The sequence below is a fragment of the Epinephelus lanceolatus genome, chromosome 8 (assembly GCF_041903045.1).
Source record: "Epinephelus lanceolatus isolate andai-2023 chromosome 8, ASM4190304v1, whole genome shotgun sequence".
NCBI classification, from domain to species: Eukaryota; Metazoa; Chordata; class Actinopteri; order Perciformes; family Serranidae; genus Epinephelus; species Epinephelus lanceolatus.
The window spans coordinates 14,523,627-14,541,398 of record NC_135741.1 but is presented as its reverse complement, the minus strand read 5'-3'; the positions used below and the strand labels follow the sequence as shown (position 1 = coordinate 14,541,398).

At 41.3% G+C, this 17,772-nt stretch overlaps 1 protein-coding gene across 1 annotated transcript in view; it reads right to left on the bottom strand.

Annotated features, from left to right (window-relative positions):
- Positions 1-17,772, bottom strand: part of LOC117258040 (acid-sensing ion channel 1-like) — a 78,376-nt gene that overhangs the window by 52,442 nt on the left and 8,162 nt on the right. The window contains exon 2 of the mRNA XM_033628505.2: positions 15,986-16,181. Within this exon, the coding sequence (XP_033484396.1) occupies positions 15,986-16,181 (196 nt within the window). The remainder of the gene's footprint in view (positions 1-15,985; positions 16,182-17,772) is intronic.

Here is a 17,772-nt window from a genome sequence, read left to right as displayed (position 1 = left end):
AAGAAAAGAAAATGAGCTGGAGGCATGTTATTTAGAACAAAAAAATGAATGTTATAATGAGGTGGTTTTGAATGGAAGGAGAAAGCGGCGGGAGATGGGAACAAGTAGGGAACAAGGACGACTCCTCTCTGCATGTCTTACTCTGACACCGCTATAATGAGTCATTTATTTTAATGTGCGGGGAAGATCCTGCCCAAATTTACTCTGCTCATATTAAAGGTTTTTATTATTGTCTGAGGGAAAGTAAGCGATATTAATTTCTTTGACAGTAAGATCATACATAGGTGCACTCATGCAACACACACAAACACAAACCTACACACAGATAAAATGCTGTGTGCAGGAGGCGGTGGCATTCACAGCAACAGCAGCAGCCTCCCGGGAGAACAGCCTGGAGACTTTGATTAGTATTTCCTGGATGTGCTTTTGCACTTTTATATCAACCTCAGACTGGCATTTCCACCACAATTACTGAGCTAATCAGTTAACCAGCTCTGGCCTGCAGCCTGAGTTTAGCAACATTTCTCTCTGTGTTGTTTTTCTTTTTTTTTAATGTGTCTGTGGGAAATAACGGCACGTCAGCAGGAGCCACAGTTCAACGGCCGATGTATGTGTGTGGTGTATTGTTGATTGTTTGAGGCCTTGGCTCCTCTGAATGCTGCACTTTCCTGAAAGATTATCATTGTGACATTTTGTGATTATCGCACAGAATACAATGCAGGCTGGCAGGAGAGTTGGGAGACAGATAGAAAGACATTTACAGGCTGACAGGGAGGGGGAAAGGGAAAGGACAAAATGGCTCAGGGAGACTGTTCAATAACTATTAATAATGCCTGAAGTTCACTTATTGGCTTAATTAAAAATTATCTCATAAGAAAAAAATACATTTCTTTTTAATTCAGTGCAACAGAATTCAAACTAAAGTTACCAAACTTAACCTGTTCAAATTTTACTGACGTTAGGCACTTAAGGTGTTAACTGCTCATGCATGTGCTCAGAACCTTTTGCTGAAAATCACATATGGTTATTGACACTTTCGGTAGATATCTACACAGGGAGCAGATCCTCTTCCAGGGAGTGCACCTTGCTGTTTCTACAACACACTCTCACTCCGACCTCGTCACATATTGACGTGCCAGAGAGGCCAGAAATATTGGAGGCCACTGGTTTAATCTTCAATAATACACTGTTTTCTATAATGTAAAATCTTAATCTGAAGAGTAGCTGTCAGACAAATGTAGTGGAGTCCAAAAATGCAATCTTTCCCTATGAACTGTAGTCGAATAGATGCATTAAGTAAATGTTCTTGGTTATTTTCCACCACCCAGCCTCTTTGTCACATCAGAGAACTTTATGTCTCCCAGCCAGCCTCTGGAAACACACAATTAGACTGATTTCGGGGTCAGACGAGTACAGAGGAGCTCGACGGTCTGAACTGCGGCATCATCCCTCCTCGGTCTCCTCCTCCTAAACCCCATCCAGTAGTCTGAGTCACAGCTAGCCCTTTGCCAGCCTGCCTCCAGCCCACACAGAGCTCGGCCCTCAAGTCACCTGCACTAATCCTCAGGATAAATAAACCATGTGCAGAGCAGTGCAGCCAACCCGGGCTATTTTCAGCCCTGCTGTGCTCTTTTTCTTTCTCTCTCTCTCTCTCTCTCCCCCTCCTCCTTCTTCCCCGGTCCAAAATGTCTTCATAAAAAGCGTTTCCCCCTCTCAGGCCCGGGCAAATAGAGCGTGCTTGAGCAGCATTACTGATCCGTCTAGAAACCAGCTGGAGTCATGGAGATGCTGTGTGGCTGTCCGCCCTTTAACAACATGGGATAAGATATCTCAGGGGTTTAAGATGAGCAGATTTGTTTGGGGTTATTAAAGTGGGAGTTACAGTGAAAGCATCGAAAAGAATGATTAGGCTGTTAGCATGCTAAAACAGCTGGTGATGTTTTGAAGCTCGCTGATTACAGATGATCAATCTGGTCCTCCCGCTCTCAGTGAAAGCTGATTTTTGCCTTTCATGATAAAACTGCACACCTCCTACCTTCCTTCATCCTTTTATTTCCTTTTACCTTCACTGCTTGATGCACTAAACATCCCCCGACTATTCCTTAAAAACCCTCTGTGGGTCAGTTTCCCTGGTTTCTATAATGGCATGAAACGAAATTGTTTTTCTGCAATACGGGGAAACAAAGTAAGCAATTAAAAGACAGAAATGGAGAAACGGAGAGGAAAAAAGACAGTAAATGCGTTTCCATCCAGCTGTTTTCATACAGATTTTCAATTTGCACATAAAAATACCTGATTGAAAAGCCCAGACATTAGAAGAAAAGTCAAAACATCATATTAGTGCATGAAGAGTCTACTTAAACGTAACTCGCCATTGAGGAGATGAAAAATGGTACCATACAGAGACATCTAATCTGTGTGGACTAATGACGAGACTGCAACCTTCCTGATAATAATACATGAATCAAACATGAATGCCACATTTTTCAACATTTGAGGTTTGACTGGTGCTCTTTTAAAAAAGTATTTCACTGCAGGAAAGATGGTCTTTTCATAAAACCAAGCTGTGTGCAGTAGAAAGATGCAAATACTTTTGAAATTGGTGCTATGTGACCAGAGTAACAGAGAAAAAGGGCTGTGGCATTCGCTTTTGCTCAAAAGGTATAAAAAACCTGCGACTAACAGAATGCCTGCACCCCACCGGACCACTTAACAACCTGCTGGGAAATGAGAGTTGCCAAACAGCCACTGGCAACAAATGGTCTTGAATCACAGTTAAACAGCGCACAAAATATGTTTCTGAAAACTGTCTAAGAGAGAAATACGCAATGCAGTAACAGAATCTTGGTTTATATTTGATCGGCACTGCCTAGTTTAACCATCTGATCTGAGTTTGATCCGAGTTTGAGAGAGTAGACAGTGGGAATGCGCGCGATTAGCGGTCTGAACGATTAAACGTCTGCCCCCTTGCTAGTCGGCATCAGAAATATTAATCGGTTAAACCAGTTAGTGTTTTAATCACGTACAAGGCTGCTTAACTGTCATGCAGCCACCCGCCACTAATGGGTGCTACAGAGCTGTCAGACAGCAGTCCCCGTCCCTGCGGTAATGCTCGTGTACAGCGCTGGGAAATTGGAGAGATGTCCTCTCGCAAAACCAGCGCAGTTTAGTAGTACTTTGATGGAGGAGATGAAAACAATGTAGGCTGTGTCAGAAAAAAATGGCATATAATCACTCGATTGCAACCACATTCAACTCAAGCATTTGGATGTTAACCTGCACGGAATGACGGCCGCTGCTGCTGGGTCCATGTCATTGATCCGACAGCCCATTGGTCCGACATCCCATTAGTCCGACGGTCCGCGGTGCTGAACGGCTCCCGGTGGGCGTATTTCTACCTTGATGGTGCGCCGCGACCAGGTCAGGGTCAGCTGGGAAAGGCTCAGGAAACCCACACCATGATCTTTTCCTGACCCTAACCAAGTGGTTTTTGTGCGTAAACCTAACCAGACCTTAACCACAGGGCATCATGATGATTTCAGAACAACAGGACTTCGGAACAATAGGTTTAATATGGTTGGAAAAATGGGATATCGGACCAATGGGCTGTCGGACCAATGGGCAGTTCCCCTGCTGCTAGCGGTGCGGGCCACACACCACCCAAATTGACATCATTCACTCAGAGACGCTGTGATCCCACCCAGTCTGAGAGGATAACACAGCCCATCACGACAATGACCTTGCAAGATATGCTTCCACTTAACTTTGTTAAAGGTAAAAGCTTCAGGAAGTTAATAGAATATGTTAAGCCTGAATACACCGTGCCGGGACGCAGAATGATAACCTCCAGGCTGGAGCACATTCACCATAAAGTGTGTTCGTCTTAATTAAAATTTTCATTTAGTCAACAGGGAAATTAGTTGCCAGGAACATCCCTAGTAAAAAGGGGTGGGCCTCTCTCAGTTTGCACCTCTACTGTTTGTATCCGGGTTGGCAAGCATACCAAATTGAGGAAGTACAATCTGTAGTTCAGGTAACAGCCCTAGAGCGAGTGAAGGATATGAGCACGGAGATCTAGGCACTGGAAAGATGGAGGGAAGTTTCAGTTCATTAACACATACTACCTACATTGTTATGATACAAAGCTGGTTGAAAATTGATGAAGTATCCCTTTAATTACGTCATCTCATTAGGCCTCTTCTTCTGCATTGTTAAATGGCACCCGACTGGAGAATTAGCTCCACCAGCTGTATTCATCACTTTGCCCAACTCTTAATATTCCTCAACAGTCCTGGATGGAGACACACATTAACTCACATTTCCTTTTGACACTTTTCTGGAAATTAGGTTAAAATTTGTGCTACATTCGGATGGAAACTTGACTGCTGAGGTTTTCTCCGAGTTTAGGGTTTCACATAATAACTGAAGTGGCACGAGGGAGGCTGGCAGACTTGTAATTTAATATGGCTTTAAAATTGTATGCATGATGGGTCTAATCTGTCGGGATGTAAGGAGGTGAATGTTTATTAAAGTTCCTTTTTTAAAATACGCTCAATAAAGTTGCACTTGAGCTCTCCTGCTGCGTTTGGCAGTCTCACTGCTGACAGTCGGCTTTCGTGTACAGGATTACTCTCCATTATGAGCCCTGAGTATTCACCTGCTGATCTGGGTAATATGGTTACTCTGGCCTTCAATCAGTCTTTGGAGGTGGTCAGCACTAAATACCCCTCGTTCAGCACTGTGGGGCGAATATTAATTTAATCCTCAAAGTGTGTTCATACGTTCATCACAGTGGGAATACATTTAAGAGGCTGTTTAAGTGATTCCTTGTGTACTTATTAACTTTACCTATCCTCACTTCATCAAAATTTCTTTTTGCCTCGTATTTTTTGTTTTCAAAAAGTCAAGGTTCTCAAGTCAGGGAGTGAAAGGGGGATGTCATGGGAGCAAGGAGAACAAAGGAAAGGGCATAAGAGTGAGGGAGGGAAAGGGAGAGGGAGCGCGAGGAGAGAGGAGAGAGCACGACATGAAAACATAATGAGGATTGTCATGCCCATGGGGGTTGATGTGAGGGATGTACTGCGCAGGGGTTGAGACGGAGGAGGAATGCAGAAAATTGCTAAAGAAAGGAGGGAGCGAGAGGATAAAAAAATGAGGATAAACACCGTGACCGAGAGGTGACATAACTTTGCTGGCTCAGCGCATGAGTATGCGACAGGTTCAGGAGCCAGGATGTGGAGCGCAGCTGTGCTGACCCACACGCCGCTGGGCCGTGTGGGTGGTGGCTGTGCTTCACATCTGTCGCTTCAGGCCACAAAACCCAGAGGAAATGCAAGCCTAAGTATATTCTTGCCAGAGGAAAAAAAGGGCTGTTTCCCCCCCAGGAGTCTGGTTCTTTTCCAGCTGCCAACATGGCCGGAGTTGTCGGAGAAATCTGAGCTCATCGTCACCCTCTGGGTTGCTTTTAGAGAGTTCAGGTTTGGGCTAAAGACCATCAGTACGCAAGCTTTATAGCAGTCTAACTAGACGTGAAAGCACATGGGATGTGTTGCAGCTGCAATCCTGCACTCCAGTGACAACATCACAGAGCAGAAATGAAACTGTATTTTGGATTTCAAGGGAGCACAGCGGTGGTTTTGTATGGTTTGTTCCATCCCTTGAGGGTTAGGGTATATTTTACAGTACTGCTGACCATTTTTTCCACAGCATACCATACATTTTAGATTTCCCACCTTTCAGACAGCCATTAGACTCAGGTCATGGCAACACAGTTTGAAAATCGACTTACTGAAACTTGAGGAAAGTGATCCAAATGTTCACCTTTATGTATTTATTTAATGTCAAAGTTATGCAACTGTGAGCTGTAACTACTTTTAAGCTGCAATGCTTTGGGAAATCGTCATTAGTAGTCTAATTAAGATATACAGGATTTATAGGGAACAGGCTAAAATATGCAGGAAGGGTTATATAACTGTATTTCTTAAACAGACTCCCTTATACATTTCCAGCAGCACAGCTTTCAAATGATAAAAGTGATACAATATGCAGTGATTCTCGTACTGCCGAGCTGTCTCATCCCCTCTCCGAGGTACAGCATGTCTCACGTTTTGTCTACAAAATCTACAAATGCATGTTGCCTTCTTGAGACATGACAGCAGCGATCAGAGTACAGAAATTATAACACAACTGTCACGACAGCAGTGTGCTGGGAGCTCGCAGACACACACACCTATTCCCTGGGTAGAGCTGTCAAAGCCGGGGTTTGACAAACAAAAAAGGGCCAAGCATCAGACCAAGGCAAGCGCTCGTCACGAGTGGGACTCTTGCTCTGTTCTACTTTGCTAGAGTTCACTGCTGAGTGGGTTTTTAAATAAGCACAGTTTGCCGTCTACTTCAGAAATACCTCTGAGTCCAATTAGCAGTGATGATTCTCTGCAACTGTTGAGGAGCAGAAGGGGAGCGCTGGGTGCTTTCGATAACTCCGTAATAACTGCCGGAGCCATTTATCCATTTCTCAAAGTGCTTCTCTGAGTAAAGGATCGCAATAACTTTTCACACGAGTCTGATTGGCTTTCCTTTTCACTCTCTTATAAAATTAAATCAATCAACAGAGGAATATTATGTAAGAATGATGGAAAAACACAACAACAACAATGAGAACAGTTCTGCCTCTCTTGCTTTGAAGCTGTAATGAGGTGTTAAACATTTGGGGGATTTTACTCTCTGGTGGAGAGTAAGATGAGGGTAGTGACACAACCCTCATCTTACTCTGCATAGTATATAAGAAGCTGCAGCCAACATGAAATGCCATATTTTGCACTTTGGTTTTTGTCCAAGTTAAAGAGAGAGCTATAATGTGTTAATTAGCAAGTTTTAGAGGTGCTGGTACGCTGATTTTGTTATCTCTGGGCAGTGCCAGGCTACCTGTTTCCCCTGTGTCCAGTCTTAAAGCTGAGCTAATCTAACCAGCTTCTGGCTGTTGTTTCATATGAACCATACATAGTGGTATTAATCTTTTCATCTAACTCTCATACATACAGTAAGTGTATTTCCCAAAATGTCCAACTATTCTGCTATAATTATGTACTTTCAGCCTGGGCTCATAGAAATACACAAAATGGACGGTGAGCACAAAATGTGTGAAAATTAATTGCTGGCAACACTAAAACAATGCAAATGAAAAGTCAATGAGGAACTTTTGTTGTCAAATGAAGTACATAGAGTGAGAAAGTCCATGTAGGGCGGACAAGAAGGGTGCTTGATGAGTCAAACAAACATAGACTCTCAACCGGGAGACTGCTGTTTGTGTTCTTTGTGAAACCAAAAGTCACCATGGTTACCTGACTTTCTGAACTTAATGGATAATTTCACCATTTTTCAACCTGGACCCTATTTCCCCGTGTAAATTGATCAAAGAGACTGATGTGAACAGCAATTGTTCCGGTATCGGGGCAGTTGGCAGTGGGCGGCAGCGGTAGAATGAGCTGTGATGGAGGCACATGGTTATTTTTCCCACAGAGCAGCTCAGATTGTTATTATAAGTGTCTGAAGTGTCTCTTTACCTTTCACTTGATCCCGTCTGTTTGTTATTGCCTCGTTTAGCAGAGGTCTCATTCGTAAATATCACAAGATATCACAAGATGTTACTTGTTGCAGGAAAACAACAGTGGAAGCTTGTGTGAGTTCTAGAGAGAGCATTTTACAGTAAATGTAGTTTTGTGTTATCTAAAATATATTTAGTGTCATGGATGATTATTTATCTGATTTCAACAATGTGACAGAGGCTTTTGAATTTGACCGCTGCCCATATTTATGTGAACATAATAGGGTCCAGGTTGAGAAATGTAAAAGTTATCCTTTACTGTAACGACAAAGTTTGTAAGTTTACGTCACTTGCGTCCCATTCAAATTTATTTTGACCAAAACCACAAACTTTTCCTAAACTTAACCAAGTCTTTGTTGTTCTCTAAAGTGTTTTTCTTTCTCTATACCTGACCAAACTGCGACCACTCGTAACAGACTTTGCAATGGCATTGTTTTCTTGTCACTAGCATGTAATTTTAACACATTTTCGTGTCCCCGTCATGCCTTGTTATGTATATTCCACAAAATGAATGATGATGTGTGTCACTCGTAGTGGTGAATGCCACTCATCAAAATCTGCAGCTCCTTTTAGCTTTATGGAGCTTTACTTTGACTTTCAGCTCATGTTTTAGCTGTCAGGACCTCAGCTTTTCTAAACTGTTTCACTAACACTGCTCTCATCTGGTTAAAACATTTTGGCAGAAAGAACAAGAATTCTTTATGACAAAACCCCAGTTTTTAATTAAACTGAAATATAAAATCTCAGAAGAATCCTGTCAAAGCGAATCTGGATTTTAATTGGACACAATCAGGTTTTAAGTTTTTTTTGTGAACAGCAGATGTTCAAACAAATGCTGCTAATAATTCCCTTTTTGGGGGCCAACTCTCATCACACTGGTATATCATTAAAAACTACCTCAGCAGAGGAGCTGTGAAGACACAGAAATATGAACTGGTACATTTGTAATTCTGTGACAGGAGATGACAAGGTATCGTCAACTTTCTGTGGTTGCCATCAATTGGAAAAGTTTCTCCCTGAGGCATCTTACAGGTGAAGAATCGCTCCTTTGTTTTCCACATAATATGGTATGAAATTATTGTTTAAAAAAAAGAAGTGATCCTGTCAATTCAGTTGAGCGCCGAATCTGTATTCTTATCAGATACAGCCTGAAATAGTTTCTTATCTTTCCTTCTTTTGATCTTTTCACAAAGAACAGTCAGTTGGGATATACCTCTTTCCTTATTCATCAAGCACTTTGCAATGAAACAATGAGAAAAGATTAACAATGCAATGCATCAAAGACGGTCTTCAAAGGAAGTGCATTTTCCAGTTTTCTGGAGCTGTGCGGTGATGTAGATAACAAAGGGAAGTTGAGAGGAGAGAAATGAAGGCCTTAAACCTCTCCAGGGGAAACACCTCTCTGCTGCCACTATGTTCTGGCCAGATGCAATTTCCTGAACGCCGCACTGCTCTTCAAAGAGAAAAGAAATTGCTCCATCACAGTAGAGAGCTGAGAGGAGGGGGTGGTGTGTGGGGTGGGGGGCAGTTTAAGAAACAGTCTTGGACTTGAGAGCTACATAAATTAACTACTACATAAATTATCCATCCCCCTCAAAGTAGACAAAAACACGGAAAGGTCAGTAAGACGCTTGAGTGGGTGTTAGGACACCACACACACACACACACACGCCCACACACACACACACGATAAACAACCATTTACATGCTTAATATGTGTGCATTTCATATTCCACTGCGGAGATGAATTATTGAGGCAGCAGTAACCAAATGTTTGGGAGCATGTGCTCAAAACCAGAAGGCTGTGTTGAATCCTATCGGGGAAAAGTCATGATGCAATGTTTGGGTTTCGGAGAAGGGCACTCTGCTCAGCCAACAACTACTGCATCATTAAAGTGTCACAGAACCACAATCTTCACCTCTCAGTGCAAGGGACTGTTGTGTTTTCTCTTCTTATTTTGAGGATCGCAAACTCATTAAAGGCCTTGTTGTGTTTCTGGTGGGTGGGTTTGAAGGTGGTCTTGGCCAACATAGTGTTATTAGACAGCAGATATTTTGACTTGCTTTAGTGGGAACAACTCATTAACCATGGCTGCGCTCCCAGTCAGTGAGCCAGCGTGCAGAATACCAGGACTCTGAAAACTGAGGCAGCTAAATGGAGTTCAGCCGTCATTAATTTTATTTTGTAAACGGTTTCACTCCTTGATTATGATTGGCTGTTTGAAGCTGTCATAAAATACTCTATAAACACACAGCTGTGACTGCATTGCAATTTCAGCATTACTGTGCCAGTTAGTCACCTATTGTCATATGGGACGCAGAGCAAAAGAGGGCAACCGCCAACTGAAGCGCAAATCATTTATTATCTGCCAGGATGAGAACAGTCAGCGTTACGCAACACTGTCATTCAATGAAGGTATAAAAAACCATAAAGATGCTGCTAAAGAAACAAAAACAGCCTCCAAGGATTTTATGTTTGAGCAGCCAGGGAACTCACTGTGTCCTGTCACTTCGTTGGAGAAATACATGCCTCCATCCTGTGTGGACAAACTACACCAACGATCTACGGCAGTTAACAATGTAACTTCAGTTCGCTCGCATGTTATCTGTAGCCTGTAGACCCTGGAGGCAAAACCTGACTCTCCACCACAGGGCTGTAGGCTACATAGGAGTCATAAAATGTTGTGTTTTTGGGAGCCAGAATAGAAGGAGTCATGGAAACTGGTTAAATGCGATAAGACGAAAGGACTGGACGGAGGTGATTATCGAAAATAGTTGCATGAGCTGCGCACACTTCATATCAGGTTAGGGAAGGAGTATTTACTGTTGTAGTGATGAATAATGTTATGTATATTAAAGGTTATCACCTAATCAGAAATAGAGGAGGTATTAAGAGGAATATTGGATTTCTCTGTAACACTAACTTTTTAGCGCATTAGCTTATGTTAGCTTCGATAGCAAAACAAAACTAAGGAAACCACTCAAGTGTCGTCCTCCTTTGTAAGATTGGCATAGTAATCAACCACAAAGCCGGCCATCCAACCTTCAGCAATCCTGTCAATCAACTGAGTGAGAGCACACGGGTCGGCCAGTCTGGTCTTGCTGGTCGGTGTGAACGTTTCCAAGTAACACTTGCGGTACCGGAGAGTTAGGGATCTGACCTGACTAAATTCAGTCTGATGTTCGACACTAAAATGAGAGCCTTGTTGGTCAAAGAAACTGGTGTTATATTTCTATGTGAAATAACGAATGGTTAAGTTAGTCACACATTCACTCCGCTCGAAGCTCTGCTGCTGTGAGAGTGAGAGCACCGACAGCACTCCGAATTTATGAACGGTCCAGATTGTGCCAGAGTGTGCTCTGAGTGCGCTTTTTTGTGTCTTATCACAGATAAGAAACAATAAATTGCGAAGATAATAAAGATCCCACAAAATAGCATTTGAAGTCTTGTGTGTGATTTATCCTGGCTTTTTATGATTAAAAGAAAAGTCTGTTAGCTGCTAGGCTAATTTATGCAATGGGAAATGTTGTAGGCTTATGCTAATACCAGAGATGGGGACTCGAGTCATTGTGACTTGGACTCGAGTCGACTCGAGTCGCTGTTTTGATGACTTGTGACTTGACTTGACAAAAAATAAAAGACTTGAGACTTGACTCGGACTTCGAAGTTAAAGACTCGGGACTTGACTTGACTTGAGACACGATGACTTGAAAGACTTGAGTGTTATTCACATCATGTTTTCAGTTAGAATATAAAATGAATAAATTCATTTAAAAAATAATGTCGCTTACCTGGTAGGAGCGCAGGCTGAGAATGGTGTTGTCATGATTGGATCACTACCCTGTCAATCAGTCATGCCCTCTCTACGTACCTTATGTGTTTATTGGAGAAACAGGCCCTCTTATATCAGATAGCCTGTTTCTCCAATAAACACATAAGGTACGTAGAGAGGGCATATGTGTTTATTGGAGAAACAGGCCCTCTTATATCAGATAGGCATCAACATGTCAGCGGGAGGGGTACCGAGAGTCATCGTCTTCGGCTTTCGGAATTATCATTATTACAGCAAAAGACGAACAGCACAGTGCAAGACATGCGGCATAAACATCTCGGACAGCCAGGCGACAACTTCAAACTTTGTTCATCATTTGAAGAGCCATTCTGCCCAGTAAGTGCTTGTCAATTAGCTAATACTATCTGGTTAGTTGGTAGTTAGCCAACGTTAGCTTATACCATACGGGGGTGGGGTGGGCGGGTGGGTTGGTTTGGTGGAACTTGTTTTTTAATTTATTTGCTAACATTAACCCCAGAAAACGTGAGCAAACATTCCGACCGGTTCATCACAGGACCGGCTGTACGTTTTATGAACGAGCAACACAGGGTTAAATGAGCTAAATGGGTGATTTTGGCCGCTGCCTTGGTTAGTGTGTGTGTGTGTGTGTGTGTGCGCGCGCACATGCATGGGGGTCGTCCCTGCAAAGTAAACATTGCAGCAATGAAGTCAATGTTTACTGACAGTTACTTATATCTTGTCTTTTCACTTTATTAAGATCAGATTCTGCAGGTAAAATTGCAATAATAAGGTGACTTGACTTGGACTTGACTTGACATAACCTGTGACTTGACTTGACTTGACTTGACTTGACTTGACTTGCCCAAGAAAAAAATGACTTGGGACTTACTTGAGACTTGAAGGGTAAGACTTGAGACTTACTTGAGACTTGCACATGTGTGACTTGGTCCCATCTCTGGCTAATACCTTTAGCATGTTGTATTTGTGGAGAAAACATCTTAAGCAAAAGACAAGCATTTTGTCTCTAAACCTTGCAAGTTATAATGCAGCTGAGGTTTGTATTTTGTTTCAAGTTATCCCTAATTTTGTGATATATACATGATAAATTTCCATTTTGTATTTTAGGTGTTTGTTGAATTAATCATACTTTATTGTCCTTCACAGAAACACAACACAGTGGCAGAGAAGCTCCACCTCTAACTAGGGTTTTGGCTGTGTAATTTGGCGACCTAAACACACCACTGCACAGATCAATCATAGTACAAATGCTCACAACTGGGTAGGCCACTTGTGTAGGCTACAAACATTAATCAGCCTTTACCAGGCAGAGCAGATGAGGGGTAGCTTGTGTTAAATCAAGCAAAAAGGAGCTTGATGGGTGGGTACAGCTCCACAGAAAGCATGTCCCCTCTGGTGTGTGACTTTGTCTAGTGTTTTGTTCTTTATTTTAAAATGCATTTACATAAATTTTTCGCCTGGGCTGCAACAGTGGGGCCACCTCTGACAGTCCAGTAGGCGGAATAAAATATTGGCATTGTATGTTTCTGAAAACCATGGATGTGTCACATTTGTATGTGTCATATAAATCACATCAACATGTCTACAGTGACATAGTTCAGATTACATGTATATGAGCTGAGTGTCCCATAAGGAGGAGGAAGGGATGGTGGATGGCATGACACTCTGGCAAGATTGCCGCCAAGCTTCAGAGAGCAGCAAACCAATGTTAAAGAGTGACAAAAGCGGGTACCTTTTAACCACACATTAAACATAGCATTGTCAAAACAAAAAAATGAAAATTGAAACATAAAGAAATGTTAAGTTTTAACATAACCGCTACATTAGACGCATACAAATGTACATATCCATGGTTTGCAGGGATGTACAGTGCAAACATTTATTCTAGCGATTGGGTCTTGTCTGACTGTGTAGAGCTCTAATAAAAAAAAAAAAAGACTAGAAAGAGCCTCGAATTGAATTCTAAATTTAAAGAGGAGCCGTTGCAAAGAAATCAAAACACATCAGAGTTGGTACTTACTAGCAGAAACATCTAATAATTGAGGTGATCCAGACTGATATCACTACTTCAAACTGCATACAGAGACATAAAAAAGGCTTCCAGTGGTTTTCTTTTCACTGGGTTAGTGAGAAAAATAGTAAAATTGCCCATGAGCAAAAATATCACTTCAAAGCTACTTCAGTGCAGCTGCTCCAGTAAGTGGCAGCATGTAGAGCCCCTCTTTGGTGTCACTGTGGATGAATGCGTGTATTAATGTTCCCCCCCAAAAAATAAATCTCTGAGGCCAGCCTGTTCTTAGTCAACTCTGCTGGTTAAATCGAGGTAAGGACCATTTTGTGCTATAATATGTATAAGAGGATCTACAGCTGCAGATGTCTACTGAAGATAAACAGGAATCTTCCTGGGGAAAGAAAAACTACCAATAAACTTAATCTAATCTATTCAGCGCGGCTGCTGTGTGGAATGATCAATGTTCAGCTCCAAATTAAAAACCACGTCTGATGCCAGTGACCGTTGGCAACAGTCTCTGGGTGCGCCAGCAGCAACAGCAGGCGTTTATGGCAGACATTACAGCCCCTACTTTCTGCTGCAGGAAAAACTTACATGGGCATCAGTCACTCACACATGTATATATACCATCAGTGGAACGTTCAAACACATTCCTTTGACCAGCTCCACTACATTATTTTGCATCTTTTTTACACAAGGGTTTAATTTCAAAAGGACATAGCTGCACAATGCCGCCTCTCCCTTGTTTTAAAGTACAAAATTATAATTAAAAGATGAAAAGGGAGATGTAAACATTTACTCAGAGCTGTGGGGATTAGTTAAATAAATAAATAAACAGCTCAAAACAATGTTTGATCATAAATTTTAACAAGGACTTGTTAACACAGATTCAAAAAACACATTTTATACGCAGACTGCCATCAACACACCCCAACGTTATTATCATAAACTAAACTAACTGAATCACAGAAGTGCACTACTGATTTTGTTTCGTAAATGTGTGGGGAATAAAAGACATACATGTTCACACAACAACACGTACTGTGACATATTTACACCAGAGAGGGTTTCGATTGAAACCAGCGGTGTCCACAGACAAAAACACAGCAGGTATCTCCAGGTTAGAAAACTACATGTCTTTCCGTTCAGTTCACTCAGAGGTTTGCTCTGTCTTTGCTGTGGGGGGGGGGGGGGGGGGGGTGTCATTCTTCAACCCACTATAAATAGATAACCCTATGATTTATAGAGTATGTGTCGTCTGCACTCTTCCATTCAAACACGGAATAAAATGCACTATATGTTTTAAAAATGGCCTAGATTTTAAAAGATAAGGCTGCTGATCTTCTTTAAGAAAATCTCATGAAAAGACCAAAACAACAATGTGTTAATCCTCCACATAACACTTTCCGCCTTCCTCTTCTGTAGTGCTCAAACCCCAAACTGATTTGTCCTACTGAAGATATAAATCTTTAAAAACAGGTCATAAAAATATGTTTTCAGAAAAATCCTAAAATATCTGGACAGTGTTATTTTTAGAAAACATTACTCAAACAGGATTAAACTGTGCTTTTGATGAGGACTATTTTCGTCATTAGATTTGGACCACTATCATTAACCTTTTCTTAGTCATGTCTGTCATTTTAACACTCCCAACTTTACCTCATGAGTCAATTCATTGCTTGGTGTTGTGATTTACATCATGGGGTTATGTAGAGAACATCTGGTGGGAATCAGTGCTAACGTCAGAGCTGCAATGATTAGTTAATCAATCAGTTAATCAATCAAGGCAATTATTTTGATGAACAAATAATCGTTTTAGTTTTTTTTAATGCAAAAAGCCAAACATTTGCTGGTTTCATGCTTCTACATTTGTCAGAATTTGAAGCTTTTCTTTGTTATACATGATAATAAACTAAATTGCTTTTTTTTGGACTGTTGGGCCTAGTCTGCTATGATACACCAAGCCCCTCCCCTTCTCTCCTTCCCTCCTTCTCTCTCTCCTTAGTTTCTGAAAAGTTGGTTCTTCTTCATCTGCTAACATTCATGTCCTGTTACTGCACATCGCTAACTCGGCTTTACTGCATGTCACTAACTCGGCTTCTTCTCCGGAGTCTTTGTGCTCCACTGTCTTGCAGGTTCTCTGTATCACAGCTACGCCTGGAACGCGTGACGTGGTTGTGCTGCTGCCGTGGTCCTGCTGGTGAGTTCAGGAAATTACATCACTTTACTGTAATGCAGCTTTTAAAACCAGAAATAGAAAACATTCACCGTATTACGTCACCCGAAAAATAAGAGGATATATAATCTCATATTACGACATTGATACGATGTTGATATATTGCCCAGCCGGAGCTGCAGTGTCATTTGAGTTTATATTTCCTTTCACATAAAGTCTGAAGTTAGTTTGACTTTAATGGGAATAAGAGGAATATTCTATATCAGACTTTGACTACACAGATTAAGTCACTGTTGGTTTTGGTCTTAAACAGGATTTGTTGACAATCACCAGACTTATCCTTTAATCGTGATTGGATAAAATTTTCACAGGAGACAACTCACCACTTTGAAGTCCTCCGCTCTGCACTCGGTTCCATGAAAGTGGCAGGCGAGCAGCATGTCATTTATGTCATGTCCGGTGCGGTCGTAGAATTCCCGCATGTTGAAGGGTCGCGGCTTGAAGTTATGGAAATCAGCTTTAACCTTCAGGCTCTCCAGGACGCTCTCCTCCACAAGATGTATGTCCCTGATCTCATACCTGGGCAAACAGACAGACAGACAGAGAGGTCAAAGAAATATTTCATACTTTTCAAGTTCAAATTTTACGTCCAGTAGGCTGGTATGGATGGATGAATTTCCTTGAGCAGGACGTCTTCACAGTGAATAATCACTGCCTTATGATAAAGTAGACTTCATATAAAGTGAATCTCAGCCTTGGAACATTTTTTTTGCACACTTCAGGAAGGTTTATGAGTCTTTATCTGTGAACCCTCGCTCCTCTCAACCATAGCTAAAAATAATACAGTCCAGAATGAATCACAAGAGACAGAAAACAGACAGTAAAAATGTACGAGATGGGTTTTAGGTGGCATTTTCCAGCTCTGAACTGATGGTACTACCAGAGTGTAACGCTTTATTGTACAGTACATAATAAAGTTCAGAGACAAGACCTGTACAGGCCCATAAAGCTAGTCGTCCATTTACTGTCAATGCAGCAGCTTCAGGCTACACTTCAACTCCAGTCTCACTCATCTGGATTCAGACGTTGAGAAAAATGTGTTTATGTTGATTGGATTGTTTTGGCCATGACATTTAACTTTCATGTGAGTATTGTAACTTAGAGGCCAATCTGACTAAAATATTAAAGGTATGGCAAGAAGAGACAGTCTTTTTTAAGGGAATCGTGTTTCTTTGGACTTGGAGTGAATTCACTCATTACAAGAATCTCTGCTCATTATTTTTGTCAGTTTCTTTAATACATGATACATTTCCATGAATCAAGGTATATGGTGTATGTTATACTTTGATGAAAGTCCCACATAAAACTAAATAAGAACATGTATGCATGTATTTATACTTGGGCAGTGGTGTGTCTGTGTCACTCTGCAGTTACACTTCCAAAACACTTTTCGGTATCAGGGTTTCTGTGAAGTGCTGTAAAATTTAGTTGATTAAAAATGGTTTAATAGAGATAGTTTATAACACAGGTACACAAATCAGCTTCACTATAACTCGCAGCATTCACAGACAAAGCGCTTGTCTTTATCTGGACAAATTTTCCCCACAAATACAACATGCTAATGTTATTAGCACAAGCCTATGGCATTTTACATTGTATAAATTAGCCTAGTGACGAGTATAAAGTACAAATCCCCAAAGGATAAATCACACAGAGGACCTATAATGTTATTTTTGTGGAGGCTTTACTGTCTTCACAATGTATTGTTTCTTATCTGTGAAATTAAAGCAAATTAAAGCTTTGTTTCTACTAGAGGAAATGGTTTTGGTTTACAAAAATAGACATGATGTCTATATCACTGCAACGTATAGTTACATTTCTGGGGAGGTGCACATGTGCTCTACGTTGATGCAGAGCCTTTGTCGTAAGTACGGTATCAATGCGTCGCAAAGGTATAAATCCTGTATTAGAAGTCCTTGATCATGTTTGTTTGTTTTTTGTGTATCATTATAGATTTTTTACCATGGGTCTAAGGACTTCAATGTTGGTGTATCAGTCTACCACTTTGTTCCAGACAGATATATCTCAACAACTATGTGACAGATTGACATGAAATTTGGTAAAGACATTAATGGTACCCAGATGTCAGATCCTAGAAACTTTGGTGATT